Raw genomic sequence first — 24,821 nt, 5'->3', positions numbered from 1 at the left:
GTTTGTTAGTTAAAATGTGGCATACTGTCGGGTGGTTTTTAAAGAATTGGAAATAGCCACAAGGTTTGGGTTGTGGCTTTGTCAGTACTTGAAGGTAAAGACAGTGAGTGTGTTGTTTTTGGCCTGTTCTTCCTTCCACAGTTTGTAAAGAACAATAACTAGGTTTATGACTGTAATGCAGCAAATGCTTCATGCTTCTTTTCCCAGATCTTCCTGTCTAGGGTTGGTCTGGTTCTCCTTGGCCTCCATACCCTCTCATGACTATGGAATGGCCTGGGTATTGGATTTTTTTCCCCCCACACATCCCTTACTTCTCCCCAACAGCCGCTAATGCTTGGTTATGTATTTGTATAAGTGCTTCTTTAAAACCCGTCCCCCCTGAGGCTGCTGGGTCTCTCTTGTTCATAGCTGCGTCCATGGCATGTCCAGCCACGCCTGCTTCAGGGAGGGTGCCACGGGGACATCATTGAGCAAGTCAGAATGGCCAGGGCTAAGAGGGACAGGTTAGAGCTCCTTTGCCCAAGAGGATGGAGAAAGTGACTCCCTCCGGGCAGTTCTAAAAAATTAGGGATCTTAATATTGGCCTGCTTTGGCCTCAAGTCTCAGCTCTGCCACTCAGTGTAACTTTGGGTGAGTTTCTTTTGGAGCCTCTGTTTCCTGTCCTGTTACACAGACGTTAATAGAAGTACCTATCCCACAGAGCTAATGCAAGGGTTCAATCCAAAAATATGTGTAAAGCTCTTGGCATAATGCCTGGCACATTGAAACAGCTCAACTAAGTGTTAGGTATTATCATTTGGATCTTTATTATTGCGAATCTGCTAGGTTGGCACTTAGAGTGGTGCAATCAAGTTTCTCCTCTTGTTCTCAGCCCCCTGTTCATTTTCTCTACAAATGGAAAGAGAAAGATAGCAGTCTTGCTCAGTGGTGGAGCCTTCCACACCTGTCCCTCCTTGCCTTGGCGGTGCCTGGCCCTGGGACACACATCAAAGCAGAGCTCTGGGCTGGGCGGCCTGAGAGGACTAGTCTTCCCTCGCCGCTCTGCTCAGCTGACTCCCCTCCCAGTCTCCTTACACCTGGACTCTGTGTGTGGTCTTCCTGGGGAAGGGCAAGTGCTGATGACTCCCTGTCTGGACAGAGGCATGGGTGCCTGTCCTTTTTGCCCTTCTGGGCTTGGGGCAGGGGGTGGGGTGTGTGGGTCTGGGATCAGGGGTCCTGGGGAAGATAGCCAGTGCCAGGACTCCCCTGGGAATCCCTGTTAGCATCGTGCCTGCTGCCCTGTTAGTGCCTCCTGCCGCTGCTGTTAGTCACCTCCCTAATGAAGCTGGTCTTTAGCTTCTGGGACAGCTGATTTCCAGGGGATTATTTGTATTACACACTTTAATGCGTTTTAATAGCAAATTTTTAATTAAATGGAAAGTCCTTTTGGAAGCAAGGGAGCAGCATCTGCAGCAGGGCTCAGCATGAGCCACCCATTCCGGCCAGAGAAGTGCAAGTCAGGATCGGGGGTGGCAGGGCTTTGGGGGAGCTCGCCTGAGCGCGCCTGGGTTAGTGAGGGGAGGGGGGAGGCAGGGGTCTGGCTGTAGCTTCTTCATTCTGTCACCCACAGGCCTAGAGAAGTATGAACTTGTTCGCCTAAGTACAGGAGAGAATCATTTGAGGAGGAGGGATCTTAGGAGTACCACCTGCCTTTGATTCTGTTGGGAAATCGCAGAAGTACTGAGTTCTGGTGGAATTTTGAGGTTGAGTAACCAGATCAGATCTAATAAGGTCGGCAGTATGAAGCATAAACAATTGCTGGGCCCTGGTTCTCGCCCTGGCAGGCCCGAGTCCTCATTTGTCAAGTGAGGAAAAGCACAGGGCTCCAGTGATGGCTGAGGGCCTGGATTTTACATTCAGCTCATCTTGCTGTGGGGCAAGGGGGAGGTAGGGAAGTGCCTCAGTCCTGAGGGGACGCCCTCACACTGGAAATGGAAGGTATCATTCGAGCTGGTGGGGCCTGACACACGAGACTTCTTTGTATGTAAGAGCTTCACTGGTCGGTTTGGTGTCAGGCCATTCCTAAAGTGAGGAGCTCCTGGAACTGCGTGAAGGTCAAACAGAGGGAGCCCTTTGGGACACAGGCTCTCCATCAGGCGAGTGCAGGTGAGGGAAGGGACCAAGCAGGAGGGTTGATCAGAGCAGACGTGCGTTTGCATTAGAATGATGCTGAGGGGGGCGGTTGGCATTTAACCCCCTGAGGTGGCTTTGTGGGCAGAAGCTTGAGGAGGAGACCTCAGCAGCATCAGGTTGGGCTCTTGCCCAGGAGCTCTGGAGGCTGTGAGTGGGAAGAGATTCTGCTCACCAGCCTTTTCTTTCGCTTTTACTGCAGCTCCATGCAGTAGCCTCCTGTACCCATCTTGTGGGCACATTCGTGAGCGGTTTCTCTCCAGGCTCCACTGCTTTGTCGCCTGGGTGTGTGGGCTCCTCCACATTTCTTGTAGGCAACAGTGGTATAAACCAGTCTTTGGAGTCAGAAGGAGCTGGGTTTACATCTGGGCCCACCAGATCTTTGGCCTTTGGCAAGAAACTCTATGCCTTTGAGCCTCCATTGTCCTCATCTGTGGAATGGGAGTAATACTTACCTCGGAGTGGTCATCAGAAATAATAAACTCCTTGAAGTAGACACTATGTCCTTCCTAAATCCTACCATCTACCACACACAGTCAGCACTCGATACATACTTGCAGCTTAAGTAATGTACGCAAAGACCCTAACTCAAGGCCTGGCATGAAGTCAGCACTTAATAAATGGTTATTGTCGTTGCCTGAATCTGTGTGTTGCCTGCTGGGCTGTGCCTTTCCCACTTCTTCCCCTCCCCCCACTTCTTCTGCTCCCATTTACTCCAGGGTCTCCCATCTTGTCTTTCTCTGTCCCTCTGCGGTCTGCATCCCTAGGTGCTTCTCGCTCTGCACTGCACCATTACACATCACCCTCACGCGTCACGTCCCAGGACCACCTTCGCTGGGACCAGCCCCTCTCGGAAGAAGGTTCCTGCTTTTCTCTGTCTTGCCTTACTTCTTAGCCACAAAGCTTCTGTCTCTCGCCTACATCTGAGGCAGTCTGAGATGGCGACCCGAGCCCTGGACCTGGGGTCTGGTCATCTCTGCTCTGTGGCTGCATCTTGGACCCAGGGATGCTGGGCATCTGCCCCTTCTTGGGAAAGAGCCTGTGGGGCTGACAGGATGGGGCAGGGCTGGGGTGGCCAAGGAGGAGAGGAGTAGGCTTTCCAGGTTTTCTCTCTGTTAATCTCTGTCCCCATCTCCTCTCTTGCAGTACGCCTCCATGACAGTATTTCTGAAGAAGGGTTTCACTACCTCGTGTTTGACCTGTAAGTGCCACTTTCTGAGGGTGTGGGGGCCTTTCCCTCCAGCTGGCTCAAGAGGAAGGCTTGGGGAAAAAGCCCTAAACTGGGTCTTCAGCCTCTGCCAAGGGTCCCTCTCCTTTGCCCATGGAGAGGGGTTTGATTTTGAACATCTTCTGGTCATGAGCAGATTGCCGAGGGCCTCCTTCCTCACTCAGTGGTGCTCCAGGGCTCTGACCCTGGGGTGGCATTGCTCTTGCATTTTCTGTTCAGCAGCACACCTTGTGCAGATGCTTTTTTTCCCCTTGTTTCTCAGTGTGTTGTCCTTAGCGGAGATACACAACGTAGCTCTTTGCCTGACCTTAAGAATTCTGGGAAATTGAAGGCACCTTTTATTAGTTTGTAAACTGGGCTCCCATTGGTCTCTCCTCCACTCTGGTTGTGGTTTAATGTCTTAAAAGTGGTTCTTCACCTAATGGAAATGCCTCTTTGGTATTTTCAGGGTTGGGTCTCTGTGTCCTTGGTCTCATTATTCTTCAGCTTCAGAAGTAGGTCAGTCCTTCTTGGGCAGCTGGATCTTAGTATTCATATTGGTCTCAAAGAAAGCTAAGACTGTTTGAATAAGTCAGTTATTTTCTCTTAACTGCCTGTACATTCATCTTTATCAGAGTATTAGGTAATCTACAAATTATAGACAGAAATGTGCAGGAGGTGGGGAGGGCTCACACTGTCCCAGGAAGAAGCTCCGTTTCATTGAAGGATCGGTGTGTTCTGAGCTTGCAGATGAAGCACATGTAGAGTTGCCACGTCTCTAAAACCGTTGTACAGTGTGGCTGTTGGTTACCTGTTGGGTGCTGCCTCCTCTGACCCTCTTTGTTGGTTGCAGTGTTACCGGCGGAGAGCTGTTTGAAGACATTGTGGCCAGGGAGTACTACAGTGAAGCCGATGCCAGGTGAGACGAGGGCCCTGAGGTATAAGTGTGCCTCTTAACCATCTTAGGGGGCAGGGCATTGTGCCTATTGGAACCGTCTTTGGGAGCGGTCAGAAGAGCTCTTACCTGGACAAAGATTCTGTAGGGTTGGACTCAGGCTACATTCCATGGGCATGCTTAGAAGTTAATAATTCAGCACTCCCAGATCAGTTTTCTGCAAAGCTCTTACAAATCTCTTTCACCCTGTCACACCAGAAATACCTTTCCTTTGCACCACTGTATACTCATGAGGGCCCAAGGGCCCTCCCTATCTCCACTTTCTTCTTCTGACAAACTCTACTGCATACAAGGCATCCTGGGAATGATCCAGAGATGGGGAAAACATGGTTTGTGTCCCAAAGGAGTGTAAACGTCTGGGTTAATAATCCAACCAGGGAACTTCCTGGGAGATTTCAGCCACCATCACCTTATGTCTTGACCACCAGGACCAGCTTTTCAGGTTGGAGGACCATTCCTCGGCCACACCGCTCAGCCCCCAGCCCTCTAAGAAACTCTGGCAGCTTCTCCACATGACGCAGCAGAATTCCTCCCACACCACAGCTCCTGGGCACTTGTTTGGCCTGCCTTTCCTGCCCGGCTCCTCCCCCACCCCAGATTTTTTCTGAGGGTGATGTCCTGACAACCTGATCTTGAGTGTCCTGCCTGCAGCCTCCTCAGGCATGTGTGGCAGCTCGGGCTGCCTCTGGGGGCATGGAGGGGGAAACACAGCTTCCTCACAGATTTCCCAACCCTTAGAGGCCAACGTTTGCTGATCAGCTTCAGATGCTTCAGCCTCAGGAAAAATTCTCAAGTGGGAGATGAATTCCAGTGCCAGCAGGGGAGGACCAGGCTCCGGGGCGGGAGGAGGAGGCGGCGATAGCTCAGGGAGCCTGGCGGGGAGGAGGGGGAGCTGGGGCGATGACTGTACCAGTGTGCTTGGCCTGGCTCTGCTGGGACACTTCGCACTTTTGCCATTTTTGGCCAGAAGGCTCTCCCTGCTAGCTTGGCTCTGTTCTAATTATATATTTCTGTGGAGACTCGCCTCTTCAGCTCAGTCTTAAAGTCTCTTCGGCCTACTCTTGGACCATGTCCTTATGGGGAGGCCTGAGCCTCAGCCTCCAGGAACCCAGCGAGACACTTTGGCTCTTGTGGAAGCCCCAGCCTCAGATTTCAGAGGAAGGAATACTGTCAGTCCAGGTTACTGATGTTCAGGCCGGATCATTTTTGGTCGTGAGGGCCCCTCTTGTGCATTGTAGGTTTAGAAGCATCCCTGGCCTCGATCTGCTCGATGCCAATCGCACTCTCCCTCTCAGTGGTGACTACCAGCAGTGTCTCCAGGCGTTGCCAGATGTCCCCTGGGGGGCCGAAATCAGCCTCTGGTTATCTCCAGTGCTCTGGACTGCTGGTGCACTCCACCGGGAGTTGACCACAGGCGTGGAGGATGGTTTGGAAAGTGGACGGCCTTCGAGAATTTGAGAATCAGCTGCCGAATGTGACTCTAGGCTGGTTTGTCTTTTTCTGTGCAAAAGCATGATGAGAAGTGCTCTTTGGGGTGCCTCTGAAACTCTCATAAGTGTCTTGTTTCTCGACGATGCCTGTGTACTCATTTCTCTCCCCTACTAGATGATAAACTTCAGGGCAGGCACTGGGTCCCCTATACAGCTGGTGCAATACCCAGCCCAGTGCTTATATTTATGTTTACCTACCCCCAAAACAACTTAGGCTTGGCTGGACTATCCTTCCTGAGTTGCCACCACAAGCCTCTTCCAAGAACACAGTTACTATAGGGGTTAAGAGGAAGGAGGAAGGGGTTGGATGGTGGGTGTCTCTTTCTCAGGAGTCTGAGGTATTCTTCCTTGGAAACAAATTGGATATGTTGAGCCTTCACAATCTAAGGAGGTTTGGTGGACCCTGTTCTAGTCTATCCTCTGCTGTTATCTAGTAGAAGACCCTGGACAAACCACTTAGTCTGCTTGGGCCTCAGTTTTCTCTTTTGTAAAGTAGGTTGAACAGATGATGTCCAAAGTCCAAGGTTTTAGCTCCTCTTTCAGTGATTCTGTGTGAATCCGTTACCCAGAGTTAAGTGCTTTAGTCTACAGCATGTGGTTGTGGATGGTTTTACCCTGCACTGACCTTTCTTTTTGTGCTTTTGCAGCCACTGTATACATCAGATTCTGGAGAGTGTTAACCACATCCACCAGCACGACATCGTCCACCGGGACCTGAAGGTACTTACTGCCTGGGTCCCCTTTGCCTCTTGTTTGTGAATCACTGGCGCCACCTGGTGCCAGGTGATAGCACTGCATGGTAACAAGCTAAGCTCCTTCTGGGCTGAGGGATTGGTGCCTCACGAGGTGAGGTGCCTCACATGGTGCCTACAATGTCTTCCTTATACAGCCTGAGAACCTGCTGCTGGCGAGTAAATGCAAGGGTGCTGCTGTCAAGCTGGCTGATTTTGGCCTAGCCATCGAAGTACAGGGAGAGCAACAGGCTTGGTTTGGTAAGAGTGACCCTGTCTTCCTGGAATGCAGCTCCCGCCCTTCCTCCTCTTCCTGATCTGCCTTCCTCTTTCAGAACTACAGGCCAGACCCTTAATGGTCCTGGCCTCCTCAGAGACTGGAGGAAGGGCGGGCACAGAGCTCCCCCTGGCCCTCCGTGACTCAGTACAGTGAGACTAGCTGCTGTCAGCGCTGCGTTCTTGCTGCCTCTGGGGACAATGGGAGTTCCTTTAAGGCACACGTATTTGCCCTCTGGTTTAGATTCCGGGCACTGCAAGAAGCCCAGCCCGTCGTCTCTTGCTGCCCAAGTGCTGAGAGCTTATGTAGCCAAATCAACAGGAGTAAGAAGGGACTTGGGGAAAACTGCTGATGTGGATTTAATGAGAGAGAAAGTGGGTTCAGTGTGCCTCCGCTCTCTCTTCCGCTACAGGTTTTGCTGGCACCCCAGGTTACTTGTCCCCTGAGGTCTTGAGGAAAGATCCCTATGGAAAACCTGTGGATATCTGGGCCTGCGGTAAGCCCATTCCACACACTCAGCTTTTTGGTGTTAAGGGCGCTCAACTTCCAGTGATGACAAGAAAGAGGCATTGCTATTCCCTGCGGGTCCCACAGGCATCTGGTATATGCAAAGTCACAGCATTTGCTCTGGTGTCCCCCGGGATGGCTGTTCCTTTCACAATCTCCTCCCCAGCTTCTTAGATGATGATGTCCCCTTCTCAAAGAGGGATTTACCCATGCCTTAGTGGGTGGGTTGTGCCTGAAGAAGTCCCAGACATGGCATGGTGATGTGGGGCGTAAAGCACAGTGGCACAGCATTGTCCGCTGCCATCCACCTCTCTCTCTGGGATGGTCCTTGACTTTCTGGGTGGCTCAGAACCCCATGTGGCTTTTCTTGGTTCTTTAGCAAAGCAGGTGACTGACCCCAGTGACCTGTATTCTGTCTTGTAGGGGTCATCCTGTATATCCTCTTGGTGGGCTACCCTCCTTTCTGGGATGAGGATCAGCACAAGCTATATCAGCAGATCAAGGCTGGAGCCTATGATGTAAGGACCAGTTTGTTCTTGCCCCTCTGTCCAGGGGAAGGGAGTGTGCTGAGTGTGTTGCAGGGTGTGGGGAGTGTCAGGGATTTTGAGGACCATATAGGCCTCAATTCTTGTCACCACCTGTCCCAGGGAGCAACTTTTTTGCACAGCCATTGTTGGTGGCTGTAAAATCATGGAGTCCACTAAAGTCCTTCGTTCTGTTATTTGCAAAGAATGGCGTGGCTGTGTAGTGTGCCGTGCGACACAGAGATGAGAAGTGTGGTGGCTCCTCCCACTGCGGTGGGGCCTTGGGCACAGTGTTGAACAGTGGGTTCCTCCTCGTAGGGAGATGGAGTTGAACCAGAAGATGTCAGGGTCCCCTGGTATGATATTCTGGCATTCTAACCGTGATTGTTCTGTTTTTCTTCAGTCTTTAAGTTGACTCAGGTCCTGGGATACCCAGTGCTTAGCCCACTTCATGCTAGGCAGCTTTCGATAGTTAACCAGGGTTAACCTTGTAACCATGGTTACAAGGGGTATAAGGTGCACAGATTTCATATCCCTCCTTCTCCTGTTCCCACTTCTTAGTTCCCATCACCAGAGTGGGACACAGTGACTCCGGAAGCCAAGAACTTGATCAACCAGATGCTGACCATAAACCCCGCAAAGCGTATCACAGCTGACCAGGCTCTCAAGCACCCATGGGTCTGCGTAAGTGTCTTCTCCTGAGGTCAAGGTGATCCAGGATATCTGCTCGCAATGTGCTCGTAGCACTGTCTTTACCCTCCTTCTTGGGACTAGAGAATAATCATTTGCAGCCTTGAGCTAAGACACTGCAGAGGGGACAGCGGACTGGGTGGGGCCCAGGGGCAGCATATGTCACCAAGAGAAGCCAGGGAAGCGACTGGGACTAACTGGCCTCTCCCTGACCTTCCCTCACTCATTTGGGAGGTATGACTTAGTTTTGCTGTTGAATAAGGGCTTAGGTTGACCCTTGCAGACTATAGTTGATGACAGAAAGCAGCCAGCAGAACTCAAAAGTAAATTGCCATGCCTAGAATGCATATCCAGATTCCAAATCAGACAACTCTAATGAGAAGGTGATGAGACCCAACAAATAAACAAAAGGGGCCTGTGAGCAATGAAAAAGAGCTCCTGAAGTTCAGCCACAAAGCTCATTCTAGGAGAGCCCCCAGGCTATCGATGTGGGTTGTCATCATGCTCTATTTTTGTGTAAACTTCTATCTGGCTGCAATATCTTTTTTCAAACAGGGTCTGCTATAGTCAGGCCTCCTGACGACCGTGATGCATGTATTTATTTGTTCTTTTCCATGTTTACTGAATGCCTCTTTGGTGCTGGTCCCTGTGTGCTGGAGATACAAAGATGAATAAGGCCTGGTGCCTTCCCCCACAGATCTCAGAGATGATCTGGGGAGACAGGCACTCAAGCAGGCAACCAGTCTGCAATGTGACAAGTACGTAAAAAAAATCTAACGAGTGTATAGGAGTCCCTGCCATCTCTGGTGGGCAGTGGGATTGCTGAAGGCATGGAGGAGGTGAGCTCTGTCCTGGTTTTTGGCAGATTACTGGAAGTTCCCCAGGATGATAACCTGCAGACTGAGGTTAGCACGGGCTAAGGTGAGGCCATGGGGAATTATGGCGAGATTAAGGAATGTTAAGTAGTTTGGTGGTAGATGAAGGTAGGGCTACAGGAATATAAAAGAACGAAGCCAAAAACGATTCCAGTGACATACAAGTTTCTGCCTAAGGAGTTTGGGTGTTATTCTGAAAGCATAGGGAACCATTTAAGAGTTTCAAAGAGGGAATGAAATATGCAATTAAGAAAGATCACTTTGGAAGCTGTGTAGAAAATGGAATTGAAGAGGCAGGGGCAGAGAGAGCTAAAGAAGCTGTTGTGGTTGTCTAAGCAAGGCCAGACAAGGTTTCAGCTAAGGGTAATGATAGGATAGGTGGTGTGGCAAGGACTGGACACATTTGAGAGATATTTGAGAGAGGAAATAAAAAGGACTGTGTGACCTTTTGGATTTGGAAATCCAAATCCACTTTCCAAATCCACTTTCTGGATTTGGAAAGTGAAGGTCTTTTGAGAGAGGGATCTATGCGAATTGCCAGGTTTTGAGTTGGTAACTGAGTTGGAGGGTTGTACCATTCACTCACCCAGAGGAAACCTAGAAGAGGAACACTTTTATGAGAAAAGACGATGATTTTAGTTTCATACATGTTAAGTATGAGGGCGTCCAGCTGGAGACATCTCGTGGGGAGTTAGGAGTATAGAGAAGAAGTTAAAAATCAGAAATACAGGTTGTGGTCATTTGTGTATGGATGGTGTTGGGGCTATAGAAATAGATGGGATTGGTTCTCTGCTAATTGAATCCTTACTGTGCGTTGTTGTAAGAGAAGATATGGCCACCAGCATTTAGTGGCCCAGAGAGGAGCCAGCAAAGGGGGCTGCGAATGAGAATGTCCATGGGAGAAGGAAGATCAGGAGATCCTAAGAAACAGGAGGTCTCAGGAACGGAGGGTCTGTAATCAGATGCTTCAGAAAGTCCATGATAAAGATGGAAGAGAGCCTGTTGGCTGTGACCAGTTAAAAGCATTGTTTCATTATTTCACTGAAAGAGGCAGTGGAGGCAGAGAGACTGATGATACTGCTTAGAGAAGATGGATGAGTCAGGGGAATTTTTAAAATCTTGCAATTGATTATATTGTGTTGACTACAGAGAAGAATATTATCCAGAATAAAGGGTTAAAAATATTGGCTAAATTTTGGCTCAATGAGACCTGTAGAAGGTGTCCTATCTACTAATCTGGAAGATAATTTGACGTGTTTTAGAAAGTGAAGTTGCTCAGTCATGTCTGAGTCTTTGTGACCCCATGGGCTGTGGCCTACCAGGCTTCTCCATCCATGGGATTTTCCAGGCAAGAGTACTGGAGTGGGTTGCCATTTCCTTCTCCAGTGTAAAAAACAATGAGGGGTGATGCTTCTGAGACCTGAGATTAGGTTGTAGGGGGGTGAAAATCAGCTTGTGGGGGGAAGGCTGGAACTGAAGAAGTTCTTGCTCGACCATCTATCATTTCTCTTGGTTTAGAAGTTTACACTTTGGAGGAGGAAATGAAATATGATACACACACATACACACCCCCACTCCAGAAGGTAGACAGAAGGGAGAGTTGCTTCGGGATCCAGGAAAGGGAGAAGCCAGGAATGAGGGCAGGGATGGCAGGGTGGTCCCATGGGGGTGTGGGCACCAGGCTACATTTTGTAGGTTTTATTTTTCTAGCAGACTAGCCAAGATATCTGCCATCTATGGGGTCGCACAGAGTCGGACACGACTGAAGTAACTTAGCAGCAGCAGCAGCCAAGATATAACAAGAGCAGAGTAAAGGGATAAGCCACTTAAAACGGGTACTCAAGAATTGTGGGAATAGTATGTTCTGGGGGCATGTTTGTGGGCCCTACTCCCTATCATCCTGTATATCTCAGTAGCCCCGGAGGACATCTCTGTATTAGGGTATTATGTAATAACTGATGCTTGTATTGCTGACCCTGAGTCATCAGGGAAATGTAAATCATGTCCGAGGGACTCTGTTTAAAAGTTAGCAGTAATACACTGAAGAAAAATTCCCATCCAAAATGATGAAGAGAATTGATGCTTCATGGTAAAGAGCCTCAGTGTCTCAGATCACAACTTCATTTAGGACCTTGTAGGGGGCTGCTGGAGAAGGCGATGGCACCGCGCTCCAGTACTCTTGCCTGGAGAATCCCATGGACGGAGGAGCCTGGTGGGCTGCAGTCCATGAGGTCGCTAAGAGTTGGACACGACTGAACGACTTCACTTTCACTTTTCACTTTCATGCACTGGAGAAGGAAACTGGCACTGGCAACCCACTCCAGTGTTCTTGCCTGGAGAATCCCAGGGACGGGGGAGCCTAGTGGGCTGCCGTCTCTGGGATCGCACCGAGTCGGACATGACTGAAGCGACTTAGCAGCAGCAGCAGGGGCCTGCTGAGAGGAGCTTTTGGAAAGAATGAATGCTCTCTGTAGAGAGCAAGACCCCTTCCTGTTTTCTCACTGCCCAGAATCTGGAGTGCTTTAGGTGCTCACTAAATAGTAGGTGAAGGAATAACCGCGTGCGGATCACAACACAGAGAATACTCGCACTTTCCATCGCCTCCATCCCCTAAGGAAGATCGGAAGGCTCTCTCGGGCACCCTCATCCAGCATCAATTACCAGCGGTGTTTTCATGTTCAAATTATTGTCCTTACATAACCTTGAGTTTGGGGTAGAGCTTTTATTGTAAAAGCATTTTCACATCTATGACTTCATCTTATCTTTGGAGCAACTGGGGTGGCTGAGCACAAGGCCACCGGTGCTGGGACTATGGTGAGGGGCAGAGGATATGCCTGGGGGCTCACAGGCCTGTCTGTTTGGCTTCCAGCAACGGTCCACGGTGGCATCTATGATGCATCGTCAAGAGACAGTGGAGTGCCTACGCAAGTTCAATGCCCGGAGAAAACTGAAGGTGAGTTGTGCCTCCTGGGCCAGGCTGCCAGTGTCCTGAAATCGTATCTTTTGGCAGTACGCCCCCTGTCCCATCACAACAGGAGAGAGAGAGTGAATCTTCCCAGTCATCACCCCCATTAATCGGCCGACTGGGACAATCTCTCATGGCTGGAGCTGAGCTATGAACGTGGTACCTAAGGAGGGCCCCTCGCCAGCTGTTGCACTCTGCCTGAGAACAGAGCACGCTTCTGGAGAGCCTGATGGAATTCACAGGACCCTCTTCTTTTTCCAGGGTGCCATCCTCACAACCATGCTTGTCTCCAGGAACTTTTCAGGTATGTGTTCAGCTGTGCACTTTCATTCTCTGAGGTGAGTGGGTCAGGATGGGCTGTTGCCAGGTATCATGCCATCCCGATGCTGGGTATCTCAGGCAGCACCTTGACCAGGATGGTGAGGATGCTGTTTGGAGGCCCTGCTACGGCTGAGTCTTGTAACCTGAAATTCTGGGGGGCTTTACTTGACTTCAGGTTTATGATCGGCGTTTCCTAGAACCTCACAAAGAGTAGCCTGCCCAGTCTTCCATTTATGTTGTCCTTGGGGATTCTTAATTCTCTGAAGACTCTCAGCACTTTAAGATTTTAGACAGTCTCAAGGGCACTGGAAGATGTGCTTGGGAAAAGAGATGAGATACAGTGAATCTTCCCAGTTACCCCCATTAATTGGCCGACTGGGACGATCTCTTCGTCGTTGTGTCCAAGTAGCAATGACTAATAGAAATCATTCCAGATGTTTAAACCATTTACAGCGACTATGCTTAAAATATTCTCTGTGATACCAACCGTAAAAATGAAGAAACAGGCCAGCAGGATGGAGGGAAAGGAACTTGCTTAAATTTGTATGCGGAATTGGGAGTCTTGGGACCAATAATTTGTAAATCACACTTGACGTTTCTTTTTAAGATGCAAGACACTCCACCTTCCCGAACTGCCCTCCCACCCCTGCCCTCATCATTGTTGGCCTTCCGTTGGGAAGCATCGTGGCTTTTCTGTGAGGAAAAGAGTAATGACAGGACTTAAAAGACAGAAAGGTCTCTTCCCAACTTGCCTTTTCCCCGGTCCTCCCTTCCCCTCCCTCCCAGCCCCACTGGCTTGGTTCAAGACTTCCCCTGCTTTCTCCTAACCAGACTCCCACCCTTGCTTTCCCTCTGCACAGCCATGGTGCGGGGGGAGGGGGTGTGCAGGAGGTTCAGGTGGATGCTCCCTGGGCAGAGATTGCTCCCTTGAACTTGAGTCCATAGGCCTGGCTCTAGTAGTTCCTGGTAACCTCCAGCCTTGCCTCTGGGGTTTCATGAACTCTAGACTGTGAGCCACAGGGCCCCGGAAGGTCAGGACTAGACAGTGAGGTGGGAGACTGTCCTCCTCAGAGGGACCTGTGACCCTGGCTGGGGCTCAGTCTTGCGTTGTGGGCACCCGTGAAAGAAAGGCTGTGTTTTGGCTTCACCTTGCAGATGGGGATAGGAGGGCGCAGTGAGCTACTTCCAGCAGAGGTGGCGCTGTTGTCCCGCGTCGGGCCTCTGGTCAGCTACTTCTGCTTACAGCTTCTATGTTCTGGGTTTAAGAAAGCCCTTCGAGAGGATGCTCAAGGGCAGTTCTGTGCCCACCCTAGAATGGGGTGATCTGTTCTCTCTCTGAGTAGAAGAGACGTGAAACAGGCTGCTAGGAAATCGATAGCATGTGCCCGGCCATGAGACAGCCTCCGCGTCAGCTTCTTCTGTCCATTTCAGGAAATTGGTGCCCTAGTTTCAGGAACTCGGTCTCTGTTAGGACACAGCACCTTCCCTGGTCCCTAAAGAGCCTCCTGTCCTTGCTGCTCAGACTCTGTCTGCCTTCACACTCACTTTGCCCTGGCTCAAGAGACAAAAAAAAAAAAAAAATGTTGCAAGCATTCCAGGATAACCTCTTCTGCCCTCACTCTGGGACAGGTGAAGACAGAGCCTGTCTCCAGAAGCTTCTCTAGAAAAAGGTGTGTACAGGTATAATCAAGAAGAAAGGGCACTTGGTGTGCTACTCCAGGAACAAGTGAGGCTGTTTTCTGAGTTGATCCCAAGTAGAAAAGTTCAGCTTATCCCTGGATTCGAGCAGGTTGGCTAATGGTGAATTCAGGGCTTCTAGAATGTATTGCTTTAGCAGCCTTGATTTTCTTTCTGGGGGCTCATTTTTTGGGCATCTCCACCTTTGGAACACTGTGAAATACAGCCTTTCCTGGCCACCTGCCTTGAAGAGGGAAAGTGACCTGTGTCTCCGAGAAGCTGGGGGCTGTGGAGCATGGTGAACTAGGTCCACAGACCCTCCCTGGGCCCTAGGTGCCTGTCTCTCTACCATTTGGAATGTGGGCGAAGGAAAGGGCTGCCATCTGAAAATGTCCTCCTTTAGGTCCCCTCGGGAGGCAGGTCTGCAGATGAGATTCTGACGCCTCACAGCCTTAAGCTAGGGCTGGGCTGCCTCGGAAAGGACGGCCACCCCTCTCCAAGTCAGGTTTGGGCCTGCAGACCTTCTACCTGAGGTGGTCGTGGGACAGGCGGAGCCCCGGGATTTCCCCACGACCTGTCCAAGCCTGGCCCTCTCAGGTCCCCAGACTGCTGCAGGGCTGGCTGCACCTGCTCACCAGCCTGCCCCCGGCGCCTCCGCTCCCCCAGCTCGGCCGGCTTGGCCACGCCGCCCGGATCCTGCTGTGCGCGGCGGCAGCGGGTTCCTGCGCCTCGCGCTGGGGCATGCTCGCTGCTGACTGGCCCCCGTGGCTTTGCGGCAGCTCTGTGCACTGAGAGACTGTATCCCCTCAGTTGGCAGGCAGAGCTCCGCCCCCGCCTCGCCTGCCGCGAGCGCCGCCGGCCTGGCCGGGCAAGGTACGTGGCATGAGTCCTCCCCGACCGCCTGCCTCGGCTCCCTGCCACCCCACCAGGAGGGCCAGCATGCCAGGCCCGCTCACCAGGGAGGCGAGTCCCATGCTTGCGGGCTGAGATGGGCATGCCGGATGGACCACCTAACTTGGCATCTGCGAGCGCCTCGGTGTTACGGAGCCCCCTAACCAGCCGTGCATGCTGGGCGCTTGCCAACTCTCAGGAGGCAATAGCCTGGGGACGTGGAGCTGGGCAGCAGGAGGCTTTCCTCCCAACGCGCCGCCCGCCTGACAGCCTGGCCTACCTGTGAGGGCTGCGGCCAAGGCGACCCGAGACAACCCTGGCCTGGCCGGGACCTGCGCTGGGGGCCAGGACTAGGCTTCAGCCACACTGGTAGGCCCCGCCCCGCCGCGGGGGAAGCCACGCCCCTCAAAATTGTGAGGTCTGGCCTTGCAAGCCTCTGGGTCTGGAAGGCAATAGAGTGCAGAAGCTGTGCAGACAGCCGTCCCTGGGTTTGGATCCTAGCCCTGCCTCACCCTGAGCAAGTCACAGCAGCTCTCCCAGTCTTAGTTTCCTCATCTCTCCAATGGAGCTAATAACATAACAATTAAAATCATTTTTGACTAAGGCTCTCAACGCTGCCTGTAGGAGAAGACTTGTCCAAAAAATATTCCTGTGGCTGAGACCCCACCCCAGATAAATAAAATCAGAATCCCTAGGGCATGGGATAGGCATAAGCTTTTTTTTTTCCCCCCCCTAAATTCCCAAGTGATTCTAATGGACTATCAGAGTTGAGAACTTTGATGTATGTAAAGCACTTAACACACTGGCTGGTCAGGCATAGTAGTAAGAGCATAAAAAAAATTTTTTTTCAGATCACCCCAGCATTAACTGGAGATAGGACCGAAGTCTGTTTTTGGAGGTCAGAGTTGTTGTGATTCTCACGGGAGACCCAGCTTGGGTAGGAATGGCCACCTGAAGGGAAGAATGGCAGCAGTAGTGACCGTTGTTAACACTTGCTGAATGCTTGCTATGTGCCAGGCACTCTGCTAAGTGCTTTTCATGCCACGATCCCATTTTATAGATAAAGAAACTGAGGTTCAGAGAGATTAAGTAACTCACACAGCTAGTAAGCAGTAGATCCAAGATGCAAGCCCATCAGAGTCAAGGTGGATCAGACAGTTGGACTGATTCTGTCTCCCTGGAATCTCCCATCTGCTGCCTGCCACCTTCCTGAGGCCTTTGTGGCCAACAGACATCACCATCCTTCCTAGTGGAGCTCATCAGCATCAGCCTGTCCCTGGCTACAGTCTGTCTGCCCAGTCCTTTCTGCTCAGTGGGTCCAGAGACTAGACTCTGAGGAAAGGGTGGCATTGAGGACCTGCCCAGTCAAGGCTTCAGCCCCCCGGCAAAACCCTCCTGTAGGTGGTCCTGGTCTCTGTGTCTGTGTCTGTCTGTCCTCACGTCTGGTCTCCTTTGTGAACTGTGACACTCTTGTTTCTTGAGAACACTCAGGAGATGTCTTGCATCCTTGCAGCTTGGCCGTCCTGAGAATTTCCATGGCATCTAGGGGTGGAGCCCTCACCTTTCACCCTGGCATTCTGCTTCCAGGCCTAGGTGGAAGCTGTTGAAGGCAGAGTTCCCAATCGCCCAGGCAGCCCCAGTGTTGATTGTGGTTTTCTCCTAAGCCCGGACTGTCCTTGTTTCTGCTGAGTCCTCTTCCATGGCAGAGGAGATCCTGGGGTGCCACCCTGTGGGTCTGACGCTGCCTGAGATGCCCTTCTTGCTTTGGGGCCTCAGGAAGGGCCTCATTTAGGGGTTTCAGGAGACTCCTGGCCCCTGTGTCAAACATGTCAGTCTCTTGCGGATCCAGCTGCCAGACTTCAGGTTGAGGAGCGGTACAATGCAGGAGACTTGATTTTTCTCTTTGTTTTCACAGCTGCCAAAAGTCTGTTGAACAAGAAGTCGGACGGCGGTGTCAAGGTAGGTGTCTCCACTCCTGCAGCCCAAGTGTGGCCCTTCTCCCTGAAAAGTCACTCTTGGGACTCCTTGGCACTTTGTCTCCCCTTTCCCCAAGAACCTCCCTATCCTTGCTTTTTGCTTTGAGCCAGAAACCTCTGTGCTCAGAACAGCAGGTTCCACTGGCCTGGGAGGGCAGAGGGATACGTGCTTCACCTGACCCTAGCTTGATTGGAAAGACTCAGGGGAGGTGATTCAAACTATAGTTCGCTAGAACTGAATCCTGAACTTGACTTCCAGACACAGGTTTTATCTCCAGGGCTTGACTCTCTGGGTTTTTTAGGTTATTGGTTAATCTTACTTTCTTTTTAAAGCACAAACCCATTTAATCAAAGGAAAGCAAAGTTTGCCTGGTTGACTCAGGGCACAAGGCTTGGCACCTGAAGCTACTATCCTTTTTCTCTTTTTTCTGATCTCCAAAGCACTTCCAGAACCCAGCTCAGATACTGTTGAGGGAAAGCGTCTTAGAACTGTCTTGAGGCATAGGTGCCTTACAAACAGGCAAGGGACTTGGTTATCACAGCTCATCTTCATTTGGTGAGGAAACTTTTCTGGGGGATCAAGGCAAGAGGAGGGACCAGGCCCCATAAACAGGAAGTCTCAGTGGGGGTGGCTGCTTGGCCAAGGTAGAGGGGTCCACACAAAGCTCAAGGTGTTCTTAGATGCTTTGGGGGCAGAAAGCGCCCTGGGCTGGGGAGATAGGAGTTCATGCTATCTTGAAACCTACCAACTTATATTACAGAGAATTTCAAACCATTATCATGCAAACCTTTAAATTAAGACAAAAGTTTAAATTAGACTTTTCCCTGGGATCTTATGTTCCCCGCCGAGATAGACCTGTGCCCCTTTCCCTGCCCCCATCCCTTCCTTTCTCTCTCATCTGCATGCCTGCTTCCGTGTACTTCTGCCCTAAGGAGGGGAGCTTGGGCTCCACACACACCTGCTGACATAGAGCTGGGGTTGATGGCAGCCTCTCGGTTTCAGGGTTGTGCACTAGATGGTGGAGCCAAGTTAGGAAAAGCTGTATGTATGTGTACTTGGTTGCTCAGTCGTGTCCAACTCTCTGTGACCCCATGGACTATAGCTGCCAGGCTCCTCTGTCCATAGGTTATCCTGGCAAGCAAACTAGAGCGAGTTGCCATTTCCTACTGCAGATCTGCCTGACCCAGAGATTGAACCTGTGTCCCCTGCATTGGCAGGTAGATTCTTTACCACTGAGCCACCTGGAAATCCCTAGGAAAAGGTGGTCAGTTTATTTAGAGATTTTGCATGTGTCTTTCTGGAGAAGAAGCTAGAATCTGTCTTCACAAAGTGTTTATTAAACACCTATCAGAGGCTCAGTGCTAGGGGCACATAAGAGATATAAGAGGAGATGGAGATCAGCTAAGCACTGAATGGTATATGGACCCTACAAGGGATGGTTCAGTCTAAGAAGCTTCTGGGGAAGAAACTTACTGGAGAAAGCTACAGGATGTAGGAAGATTGGACCCAAGTCAGTGATTGCCTTTAGAAAATGGAACTGGAGGCAAGGGCAGGATGGGGAGACACACCATTATTTTTTTTTAACTTGTACACGTTTCTTTAAAATGGGAGTGTATTACTTCTGTAACTTAAAAACAACAAAAATATTTTTTATAGGTTCTGTTATACATATTGATGTTCTCTGCTCAACTGAAACATGGAATATATGGTAAAGGGATACAGAAAACACAGTTGGACTGGTCTTGTTGGGCAGAGAAATTGGAGGTTTGTGTGCTAGACCACAGGAAACACCATAGGCCACTGAGCAGGGAAGGTTAAGAGTGATGTTTTTGAAAGACTTGGCTGAGTGTGTAAGGGTAAATAGAGGATGGTAGTGTCAACCACAAATTGGCACTTGCCATTGGTACTTACCATCTGCCTCTACAAGGATTAAATCATATGTTGCTGCAGCTACTAATTTTCAACACCCCCTGAAAGGAGTTCAGGGTGGAGAGCTGAAATGAGGCACTCTATGCTCTGGTGAAAACTGGCAGAACAGGTCTTCAGATAGTTAGATATAATCAGGAGCCAATTTTATGAGCCCAATTCATTCTTATACCTTCCCATATCTAGAAAACTACTAAAATCCTTCATGGTGACAGGTGTTCCTCGTGACTAGCAGAAATCTTCTGCAAAAAAAAAAAAAATATATGTGTTTGATTGCACGTACTTCCCCTTTACCAAAATCACACATATACTGATCTTCCCCTCTACTTCTTTGGAGCAGTTTCTCAGAGTTATCTGAGGTGCTGTCTCCTGGGCTATAGTCCTCATTTTTGCCCCAAATAAAACTTAATTCACAACTCTCACATTGTGCATTTTTTAAGTTGACAGTAGGAGCTAGACACAGAAGCATCAACTAGGGCTTATTATAGTCTGGGTATAGGGTTGAAGTGAAGATGATGAGAAATGTAAAGAGTTAACATTCAAACTAACCAGAGGAGCACAGGCCAACCGGCTGGAATAGGTGCTGCCTATGGACCATTGGTCCAGCTCTATCCATGAGTGCCAGGCTCGGATTAGACATTAGCCCTGATAAGAGGTACGACAAAGGATGTTCCCATTGGATTCAGGGATTAAAAGAGAGTCCATCAAAGGTAATGTCAAAGTTTCAGGACTGTTAAAAGAAATGGTGGTATTTCTGCTGGAATGGGGAATAGTGAAGGAATGTTTTCAAGGGAAGAGACATTTTCTTTTGAACCACATTGAGACTGAGAGACAGGTAGAGATCTGGGTAGAGAGGTCTTTTTTTTTTAAGATTTATTTATTTATTTTTGGTTCTGCTGGGTCTTCATTGCTGTGCACAGGCGTTCTCTCGTTGTGGCTCCCAGGAGCTACTGTTCGTTGTGGTGCATGAGCTTATTGCAGTGTTTCTCTTGTTGCAGAACACAGGCTGTAGGGGAATTGGCTTCAGTAGTCGCAGCACAGGGACTCAGTAATTGGGGCCCGTGGGCTCTAGAACACTGGCTCAGTAGTGTGGCACATGGGGCTTAGTTGCTCCCCGGCATGTGGGAACTTCCCGGACCAGGGATTGAACCTGTGACCCTTGCATTGGCAGGCAGATTCTCAATAACTAGACCAACAGGGAATGGGTGGAGAGGTCGTTAAAGCTGCTGGTATAGCCCAGGGAGGTCAACACTGGATGTGCAAAGAGGGACTCACATGAGTGAATCTCATGAGTCCACTTACTCAGCCAGTTCTGGGTCTGAGGAGCTGGGAAGGCAGCAACATGATCCATCCTTTAAAATGTCCACCGTGGGAGAGAGACAGGGGAACCACGAGTTCTGGTGTGGTCTGTTAAGGTCAAGGAGGGAGGTGCATGCAGGATAGCCACCGGGGAGCAGAGAGACCAGCATCTGAGCCAGAACAGGAAACTGAGTTTGAAGGACTAGTTGGATTTTGCCAAGTTAAGGGGAGGGAAGAGAAAGACATTCCAGGCAGAGGGAATAGCACATGTGAAGATACATGAGTTTGAAACAGCATGATGATTCTGGGAACTCTTGTTAGCTCTTGTATGGCAGAAGCAAAGAGTGGTTGCGCAAAATAGGACCTGAAATAAAGCAGTGACAGCTGAGATGGTGAGAGGAAGGTTAAAGGTGTCATCATTAAGGAATAGGTTTCTAGCAGAACTTTGTAGTTCCTGGCCTCAGGCACAGCTATGTAAGACTAGCCTAAGGAGCTAGGTAAAATACACAGATGCCAGGGTTCAGCCTGGATTTCAGATTCAGATAGCCTTGGATGAAAGGAAGAATCTGACTAATTCCATTCCTCCATATGAATCCAAAGCACACAAAGGTTTAAGAGTCCAGGAAAGGCAAAAACTTCATGGTTATCTGTTTTTAAGAGGCTGGAAGAAGAATCAGCAAAGGAAATGAAGAAAGAGGTAGTCAAAGAACAGAAGCGTACAACAAAGCCAGTCCTTACAGGAACACAGAAACGCAGGCTAAGGCAAACAGAATCAGCAGTTAAATTGCTTTGGGGAACCTAGCCCAGGGTCTGAGCCTGATCGAGTGCTCCATAAATGAGTTTTATGTTTGGAAAAAGACTTTAAATATAGAAGTGGGACCAGAAACTAAGAAGCAAATTTTTAAGAAGGGCATGACCAACCAAAATTCAAAGGCCAATAAGAGATTGGGGAAAATATTCTCAGCAGGTGTGATGGGATGGGCTATGCTTCACTGCTTCGGTCATGTCCTACTCTTTGTGACCCCATGGACTGTAGCCCTCCAGGCCCCTCTTCCCATGGGGATTCTCCAGGCAAGAATACTGGAATGAGTTGCCATGCCCTCTTCCAGGGGATCTTCCCAACCCAGGGATTGAACCCAGGTCTCCCACATTGCAGGCGGATTCTTTACCATCTAAGCCACCAGGGAAGCCCATTGATGGGATGAGTTGATATTCTTTTTACGCAAAAGAGCTTTCTGTAATAAATAAGAATACCCCGTAAAACCTGGCAGATAAATGGTCAGTGAAGATGAACTAACAATATGAAAGAGGAAGTTGCATGGGCCAACGAATGTGGATGTTTGGTCTCACTGGTGTCAGAGGCAGGTTGAAATGCTTTACCATTTTCACTTTTTTTTTTTTGGCCACACCACATGACATGGGAGATCTTAATTCCCCGACCAGGGATCGAACCTGTGCACCCTGCACTGGGAGGGCAGAGTCTTAACCAGTGGGCTAGCAGGGAAGTCCCCATTTTTTGACTCTTAAGTTTGTGGTAGTGGTGTAAATCAGAATGACTCCCTCCTAAAACAGCCTGTGTGTCAAAAGCCATAATAGTGTTCCTATTTTACCCGTTAGTTCTAATTCTGGGAATTTTTCCTAAAGGAATCATTCAAAATATGGAAAAACTGAAAGCAGAAAGATGTTCAACATGCCATTATTTATAACCATGAGAAGATGAGAAACATCAAAAGCTAACAAGATTATGACATGGGGAACATCAAAAGCCAATAAGATAATGACTAAATAATTATGGGAATCTAATTGGCCATTACAAAGTTATTAATTTTTATGACTATATAATGACAGAAATGTTTTAAGTGGAAAAATGAGGTCCAAAGCAGCACATACACTACTATCTCAATTTTGTTTAAAAAAAGTTTTTTAGATTATATTCAGTGTATAATAGGTGAATAGGAAAAGAACCAGGAGAAAACCCACTGAAGTGTTAATAGTAGGTTCACTGGGTGATGGGAATTTGGAAACTTATTTCATATACGTCTCTGTATTTTCTACATTTTTCACCTAGACTGTGTATTACTTTGATAATCAGAAGAAAAATTAAGATGCTATTTATTTTTAAAGTAAGGTATTAAAAGAAAGGAAGGATAAACTCATATACCGCTTACAGTGATGCTTTTTAATTGGATACACAAAAGACTGGCAAGAGTGATAGGACTCTGGGTGTTTTTTCCTCTTTTCCAAGCTGCTTATAATGTGGTTGCGGTCCTTTTATAATCAGGAGTGAGTATATAATAATGAACAGCGTGGTTGGATAAAAGTGCCGCAAAAGCGGAAGGAAAGGACAAGGCAAGGTGTGGGGTTTTTTCTTTTCTGGGCCTTCTTGAGCGTCCAGGTAATAATCTGTGTTATGAGGGAGACCTGTGAAGCTGCTCAGAAGATCCTGAGCTGTCAGCATCCCAGACCGTTCTTTTAGATCCCATCCTCCTTTCCCAGCCCCACCCCACTCCCCAGTTCCTGCTGGGAGTCCATAGGGAGATTTCTTTCTTGTTGTCCAGAAGTTTTCACAGACGCTCTCGGATATTAGCATTGGTTTGAGCAGCGAGTCTTCCTTGCACACTTGAATCTGGGGACTTCAAGTTCTGCTTGTTGCTGCTGCTGCTGCTAAGTCGCTTCAGTCGTGTCCAACTCTGTGCGACCCCATAGACAGCAGCCCACTAGGCTCCCCCGTCCCTGGGATTCTCCAGGCAAAAACACTGGAGTGGGTTGCCATTTCCTTCTCCAGTGCATGAAAGTGAAAAGTGAAAGTGAAGTCGCTCAGTTGTGTCCAACTCTTAGCGACCCCATGGACTGCAGCCCACCAGGCTCCTCCATCCATGGGATTTTCCAGGCAAGAGTACTGGAGTGGGCTGCCATTGCCTTCTCCGCAGGTTCTGCTTAGGTTTCTTCAAAAGTAGATGCCAGTGACCCAGGGTCTGCGGAGGAGCAGAGCCACTTATGAGGACAGACTTCTCACTGAGAATAACTCGTGCATTCCACTAGTCCCAGGCCAGCATGGCCATCCAGTCTTTAAGGAGAGAGGAGGGAGAAATAAGGAAAGGAAAGAAGGAAGAGAGTGAGGAAAGAAGGGAGAGAGGAAGGGAGGAGAAAGAAAAGGGAGAGAGGTCCTGTTATTTTCCTTAAGTACTGTTTGAATGTTTCAGTGTGGGAAGGACGCTTGAAACTTCTTTTGGTTTAAAATTTTAAACGTTTAATTGTTAAACATAAGTGAGGTGCGGTTCTTTAAAAAACAATCTGGAAATTAAATAGTACTGCTGACTGCAGGGGAGGAGGCCAGTTATGCACAGCCGCAGGCAAAGCCCTAAAGGAATGGAGAAAGAAATGGAAAGAAGTCTGCTCACCTGGTAGAAACTAACCCATGAGTAGAAAGGATTATCTTGGGTTTTCCTACAGGGCAGTTTAGGAAAAAGAGAGCCAGTTGGGAGCACATTGGGAACTTATTCCTCATTAGTTGAAGCAGACGGCAGAAAGTGAAGGCAAGATGTGAGTGAAAGCAACCTGCATGGCCTTTGACAAGACCAACCCTGGGCTGTGCCCCCACAGTTTTCGGTGCTGGGATTCCAGGCGAGTTAGAAGCCTGTGCTCTGCTTTAACCCATGGGAAAGCCACAGTCAGCAATCAACAAACCCAGTTTAACTCTGCAAACATTTGTTGATCGAATGTTAACTCTAAGACATTTTGCTCAATTGCCAAGACAAATAAGATACAGACCTTCCTTCAAGGTGTTACCCCTCTGGTTGGATAAAGTGATAAATATATATGAATGTAAAGCAAATCCCTCTTTTTTGGATAACTTGGAAGTAAAATCTCCTATGTGAGTATATATGAAAGGGTAAAAGCAAGAGGCCTCATTATATTTAGATTTTCTTTTTCCTTAGATCTATTTCTAAATTGTGAGCCATTCTTTTAAATACTTGTAGTCTCCTTCTTTTGAAAACAAAAAACAAAAAACAAAAAACACATTCTCAAAAATGTCTTCTCAAGTAGAATATCAACTTCTCGAGGGCAGAAACATCTATCTGTGTTCACCATGCCTAGAACAGTCCTCAACAAGCATTTGTTGGGTATTGTTAATGAATATGCAAGTCAAAAGACAGACAAACACGTTTAAAGAGGACTCCTGTCTCCTGGCAAGCTAATGATAAAATTCTTAATTACCTTTCAACTTTTAGACATAGTCTTCTGAGATGTATTTTCAGTGTTCCACATAGTCTTTATTTTTCTTTGCATGTTTCATATCTGAACATAAAGTTTTTGAGCACCTAGTTGAGACTAAGGCA

The 24,821-nt window shown here is 48.9% G+C and overlaps 1 protein-coding gene across 27 annotated transcripts in view; it reads left to right on the top strand.

Annotated features, from left to right (window-relative positions):
- The window catches only part of CAMK2G (calcium/calmodulin dependent protein kinase II gamma), a 55,419-nt gene that overhangs the window by 16,613 nt on the left and 13,985 nt on the right, over positions 1–24,821 (top strand). For 11 of the 27 annotated variants that reach the window (XM_044942275.2, XM_025284776.3, XM_044942271.2 and 8 more), the window contains exons 4-13: positions 3,316–3,370; positions 4,230–4,295; positions 6,469–6,541; positions 6,711–6,813; positions 7,242–7,325; positions 7,760–7,854; positions 8,422–8,544; positions 12,295–12,378; positions 12,652–12,694; positions 17,195–17,238. In XM_044942275.2, the coding sequence (XP_044798210.1) occupies positions 3,316–3,370; positions 4,230–4,295; positions 6,469–6,541; positions 6,711–6,813; positions 7,242–7,325; positions 7,760–7,854; positions 8,422–8,544; positions 12,295–12,378; positions 12,652–12,694; positions 17,195–17,238 (770 nt within the window). Of the gene's footprint in view, positions 1–3,315; positions 3,371–4,229; positions 4,296–6,468; positions 6,542–6,710; positions 6,814–7,241; positions 7,326–7,759; positions 7,855–8,421; positions 8,545–12,294; positions 12,379–12,651; positions 12,695–15,198; positions 15,262–17,194; positions 17,239–24,821 lie in introns of all 27 variants that reach the window. The other 16 variants (XM_044942270.2, XM_025284774.3, XM_025284770.3 and 13 more) reach the window with 4 other exon arrangements.

This window comes from Bubalus bubalis, chromosome 4, assembly GCF_019923935.1.
Source record: "Bubalus bubalis isolate 160015118507 breed Murrah chromosome 4, NDDB_SH_1, whole genome shotgun sequence".
Classification (NCBI taxonomy): domain Eukaryota; kingdom Metazoa; phylum Chordata; class Mammalia; order Artiodactyla; family Bovidae; genus Bubalus; species Bubalus bubalis.
This window is presented reverse-complemented; position numbering and strand designations above follow the sequence as displayed.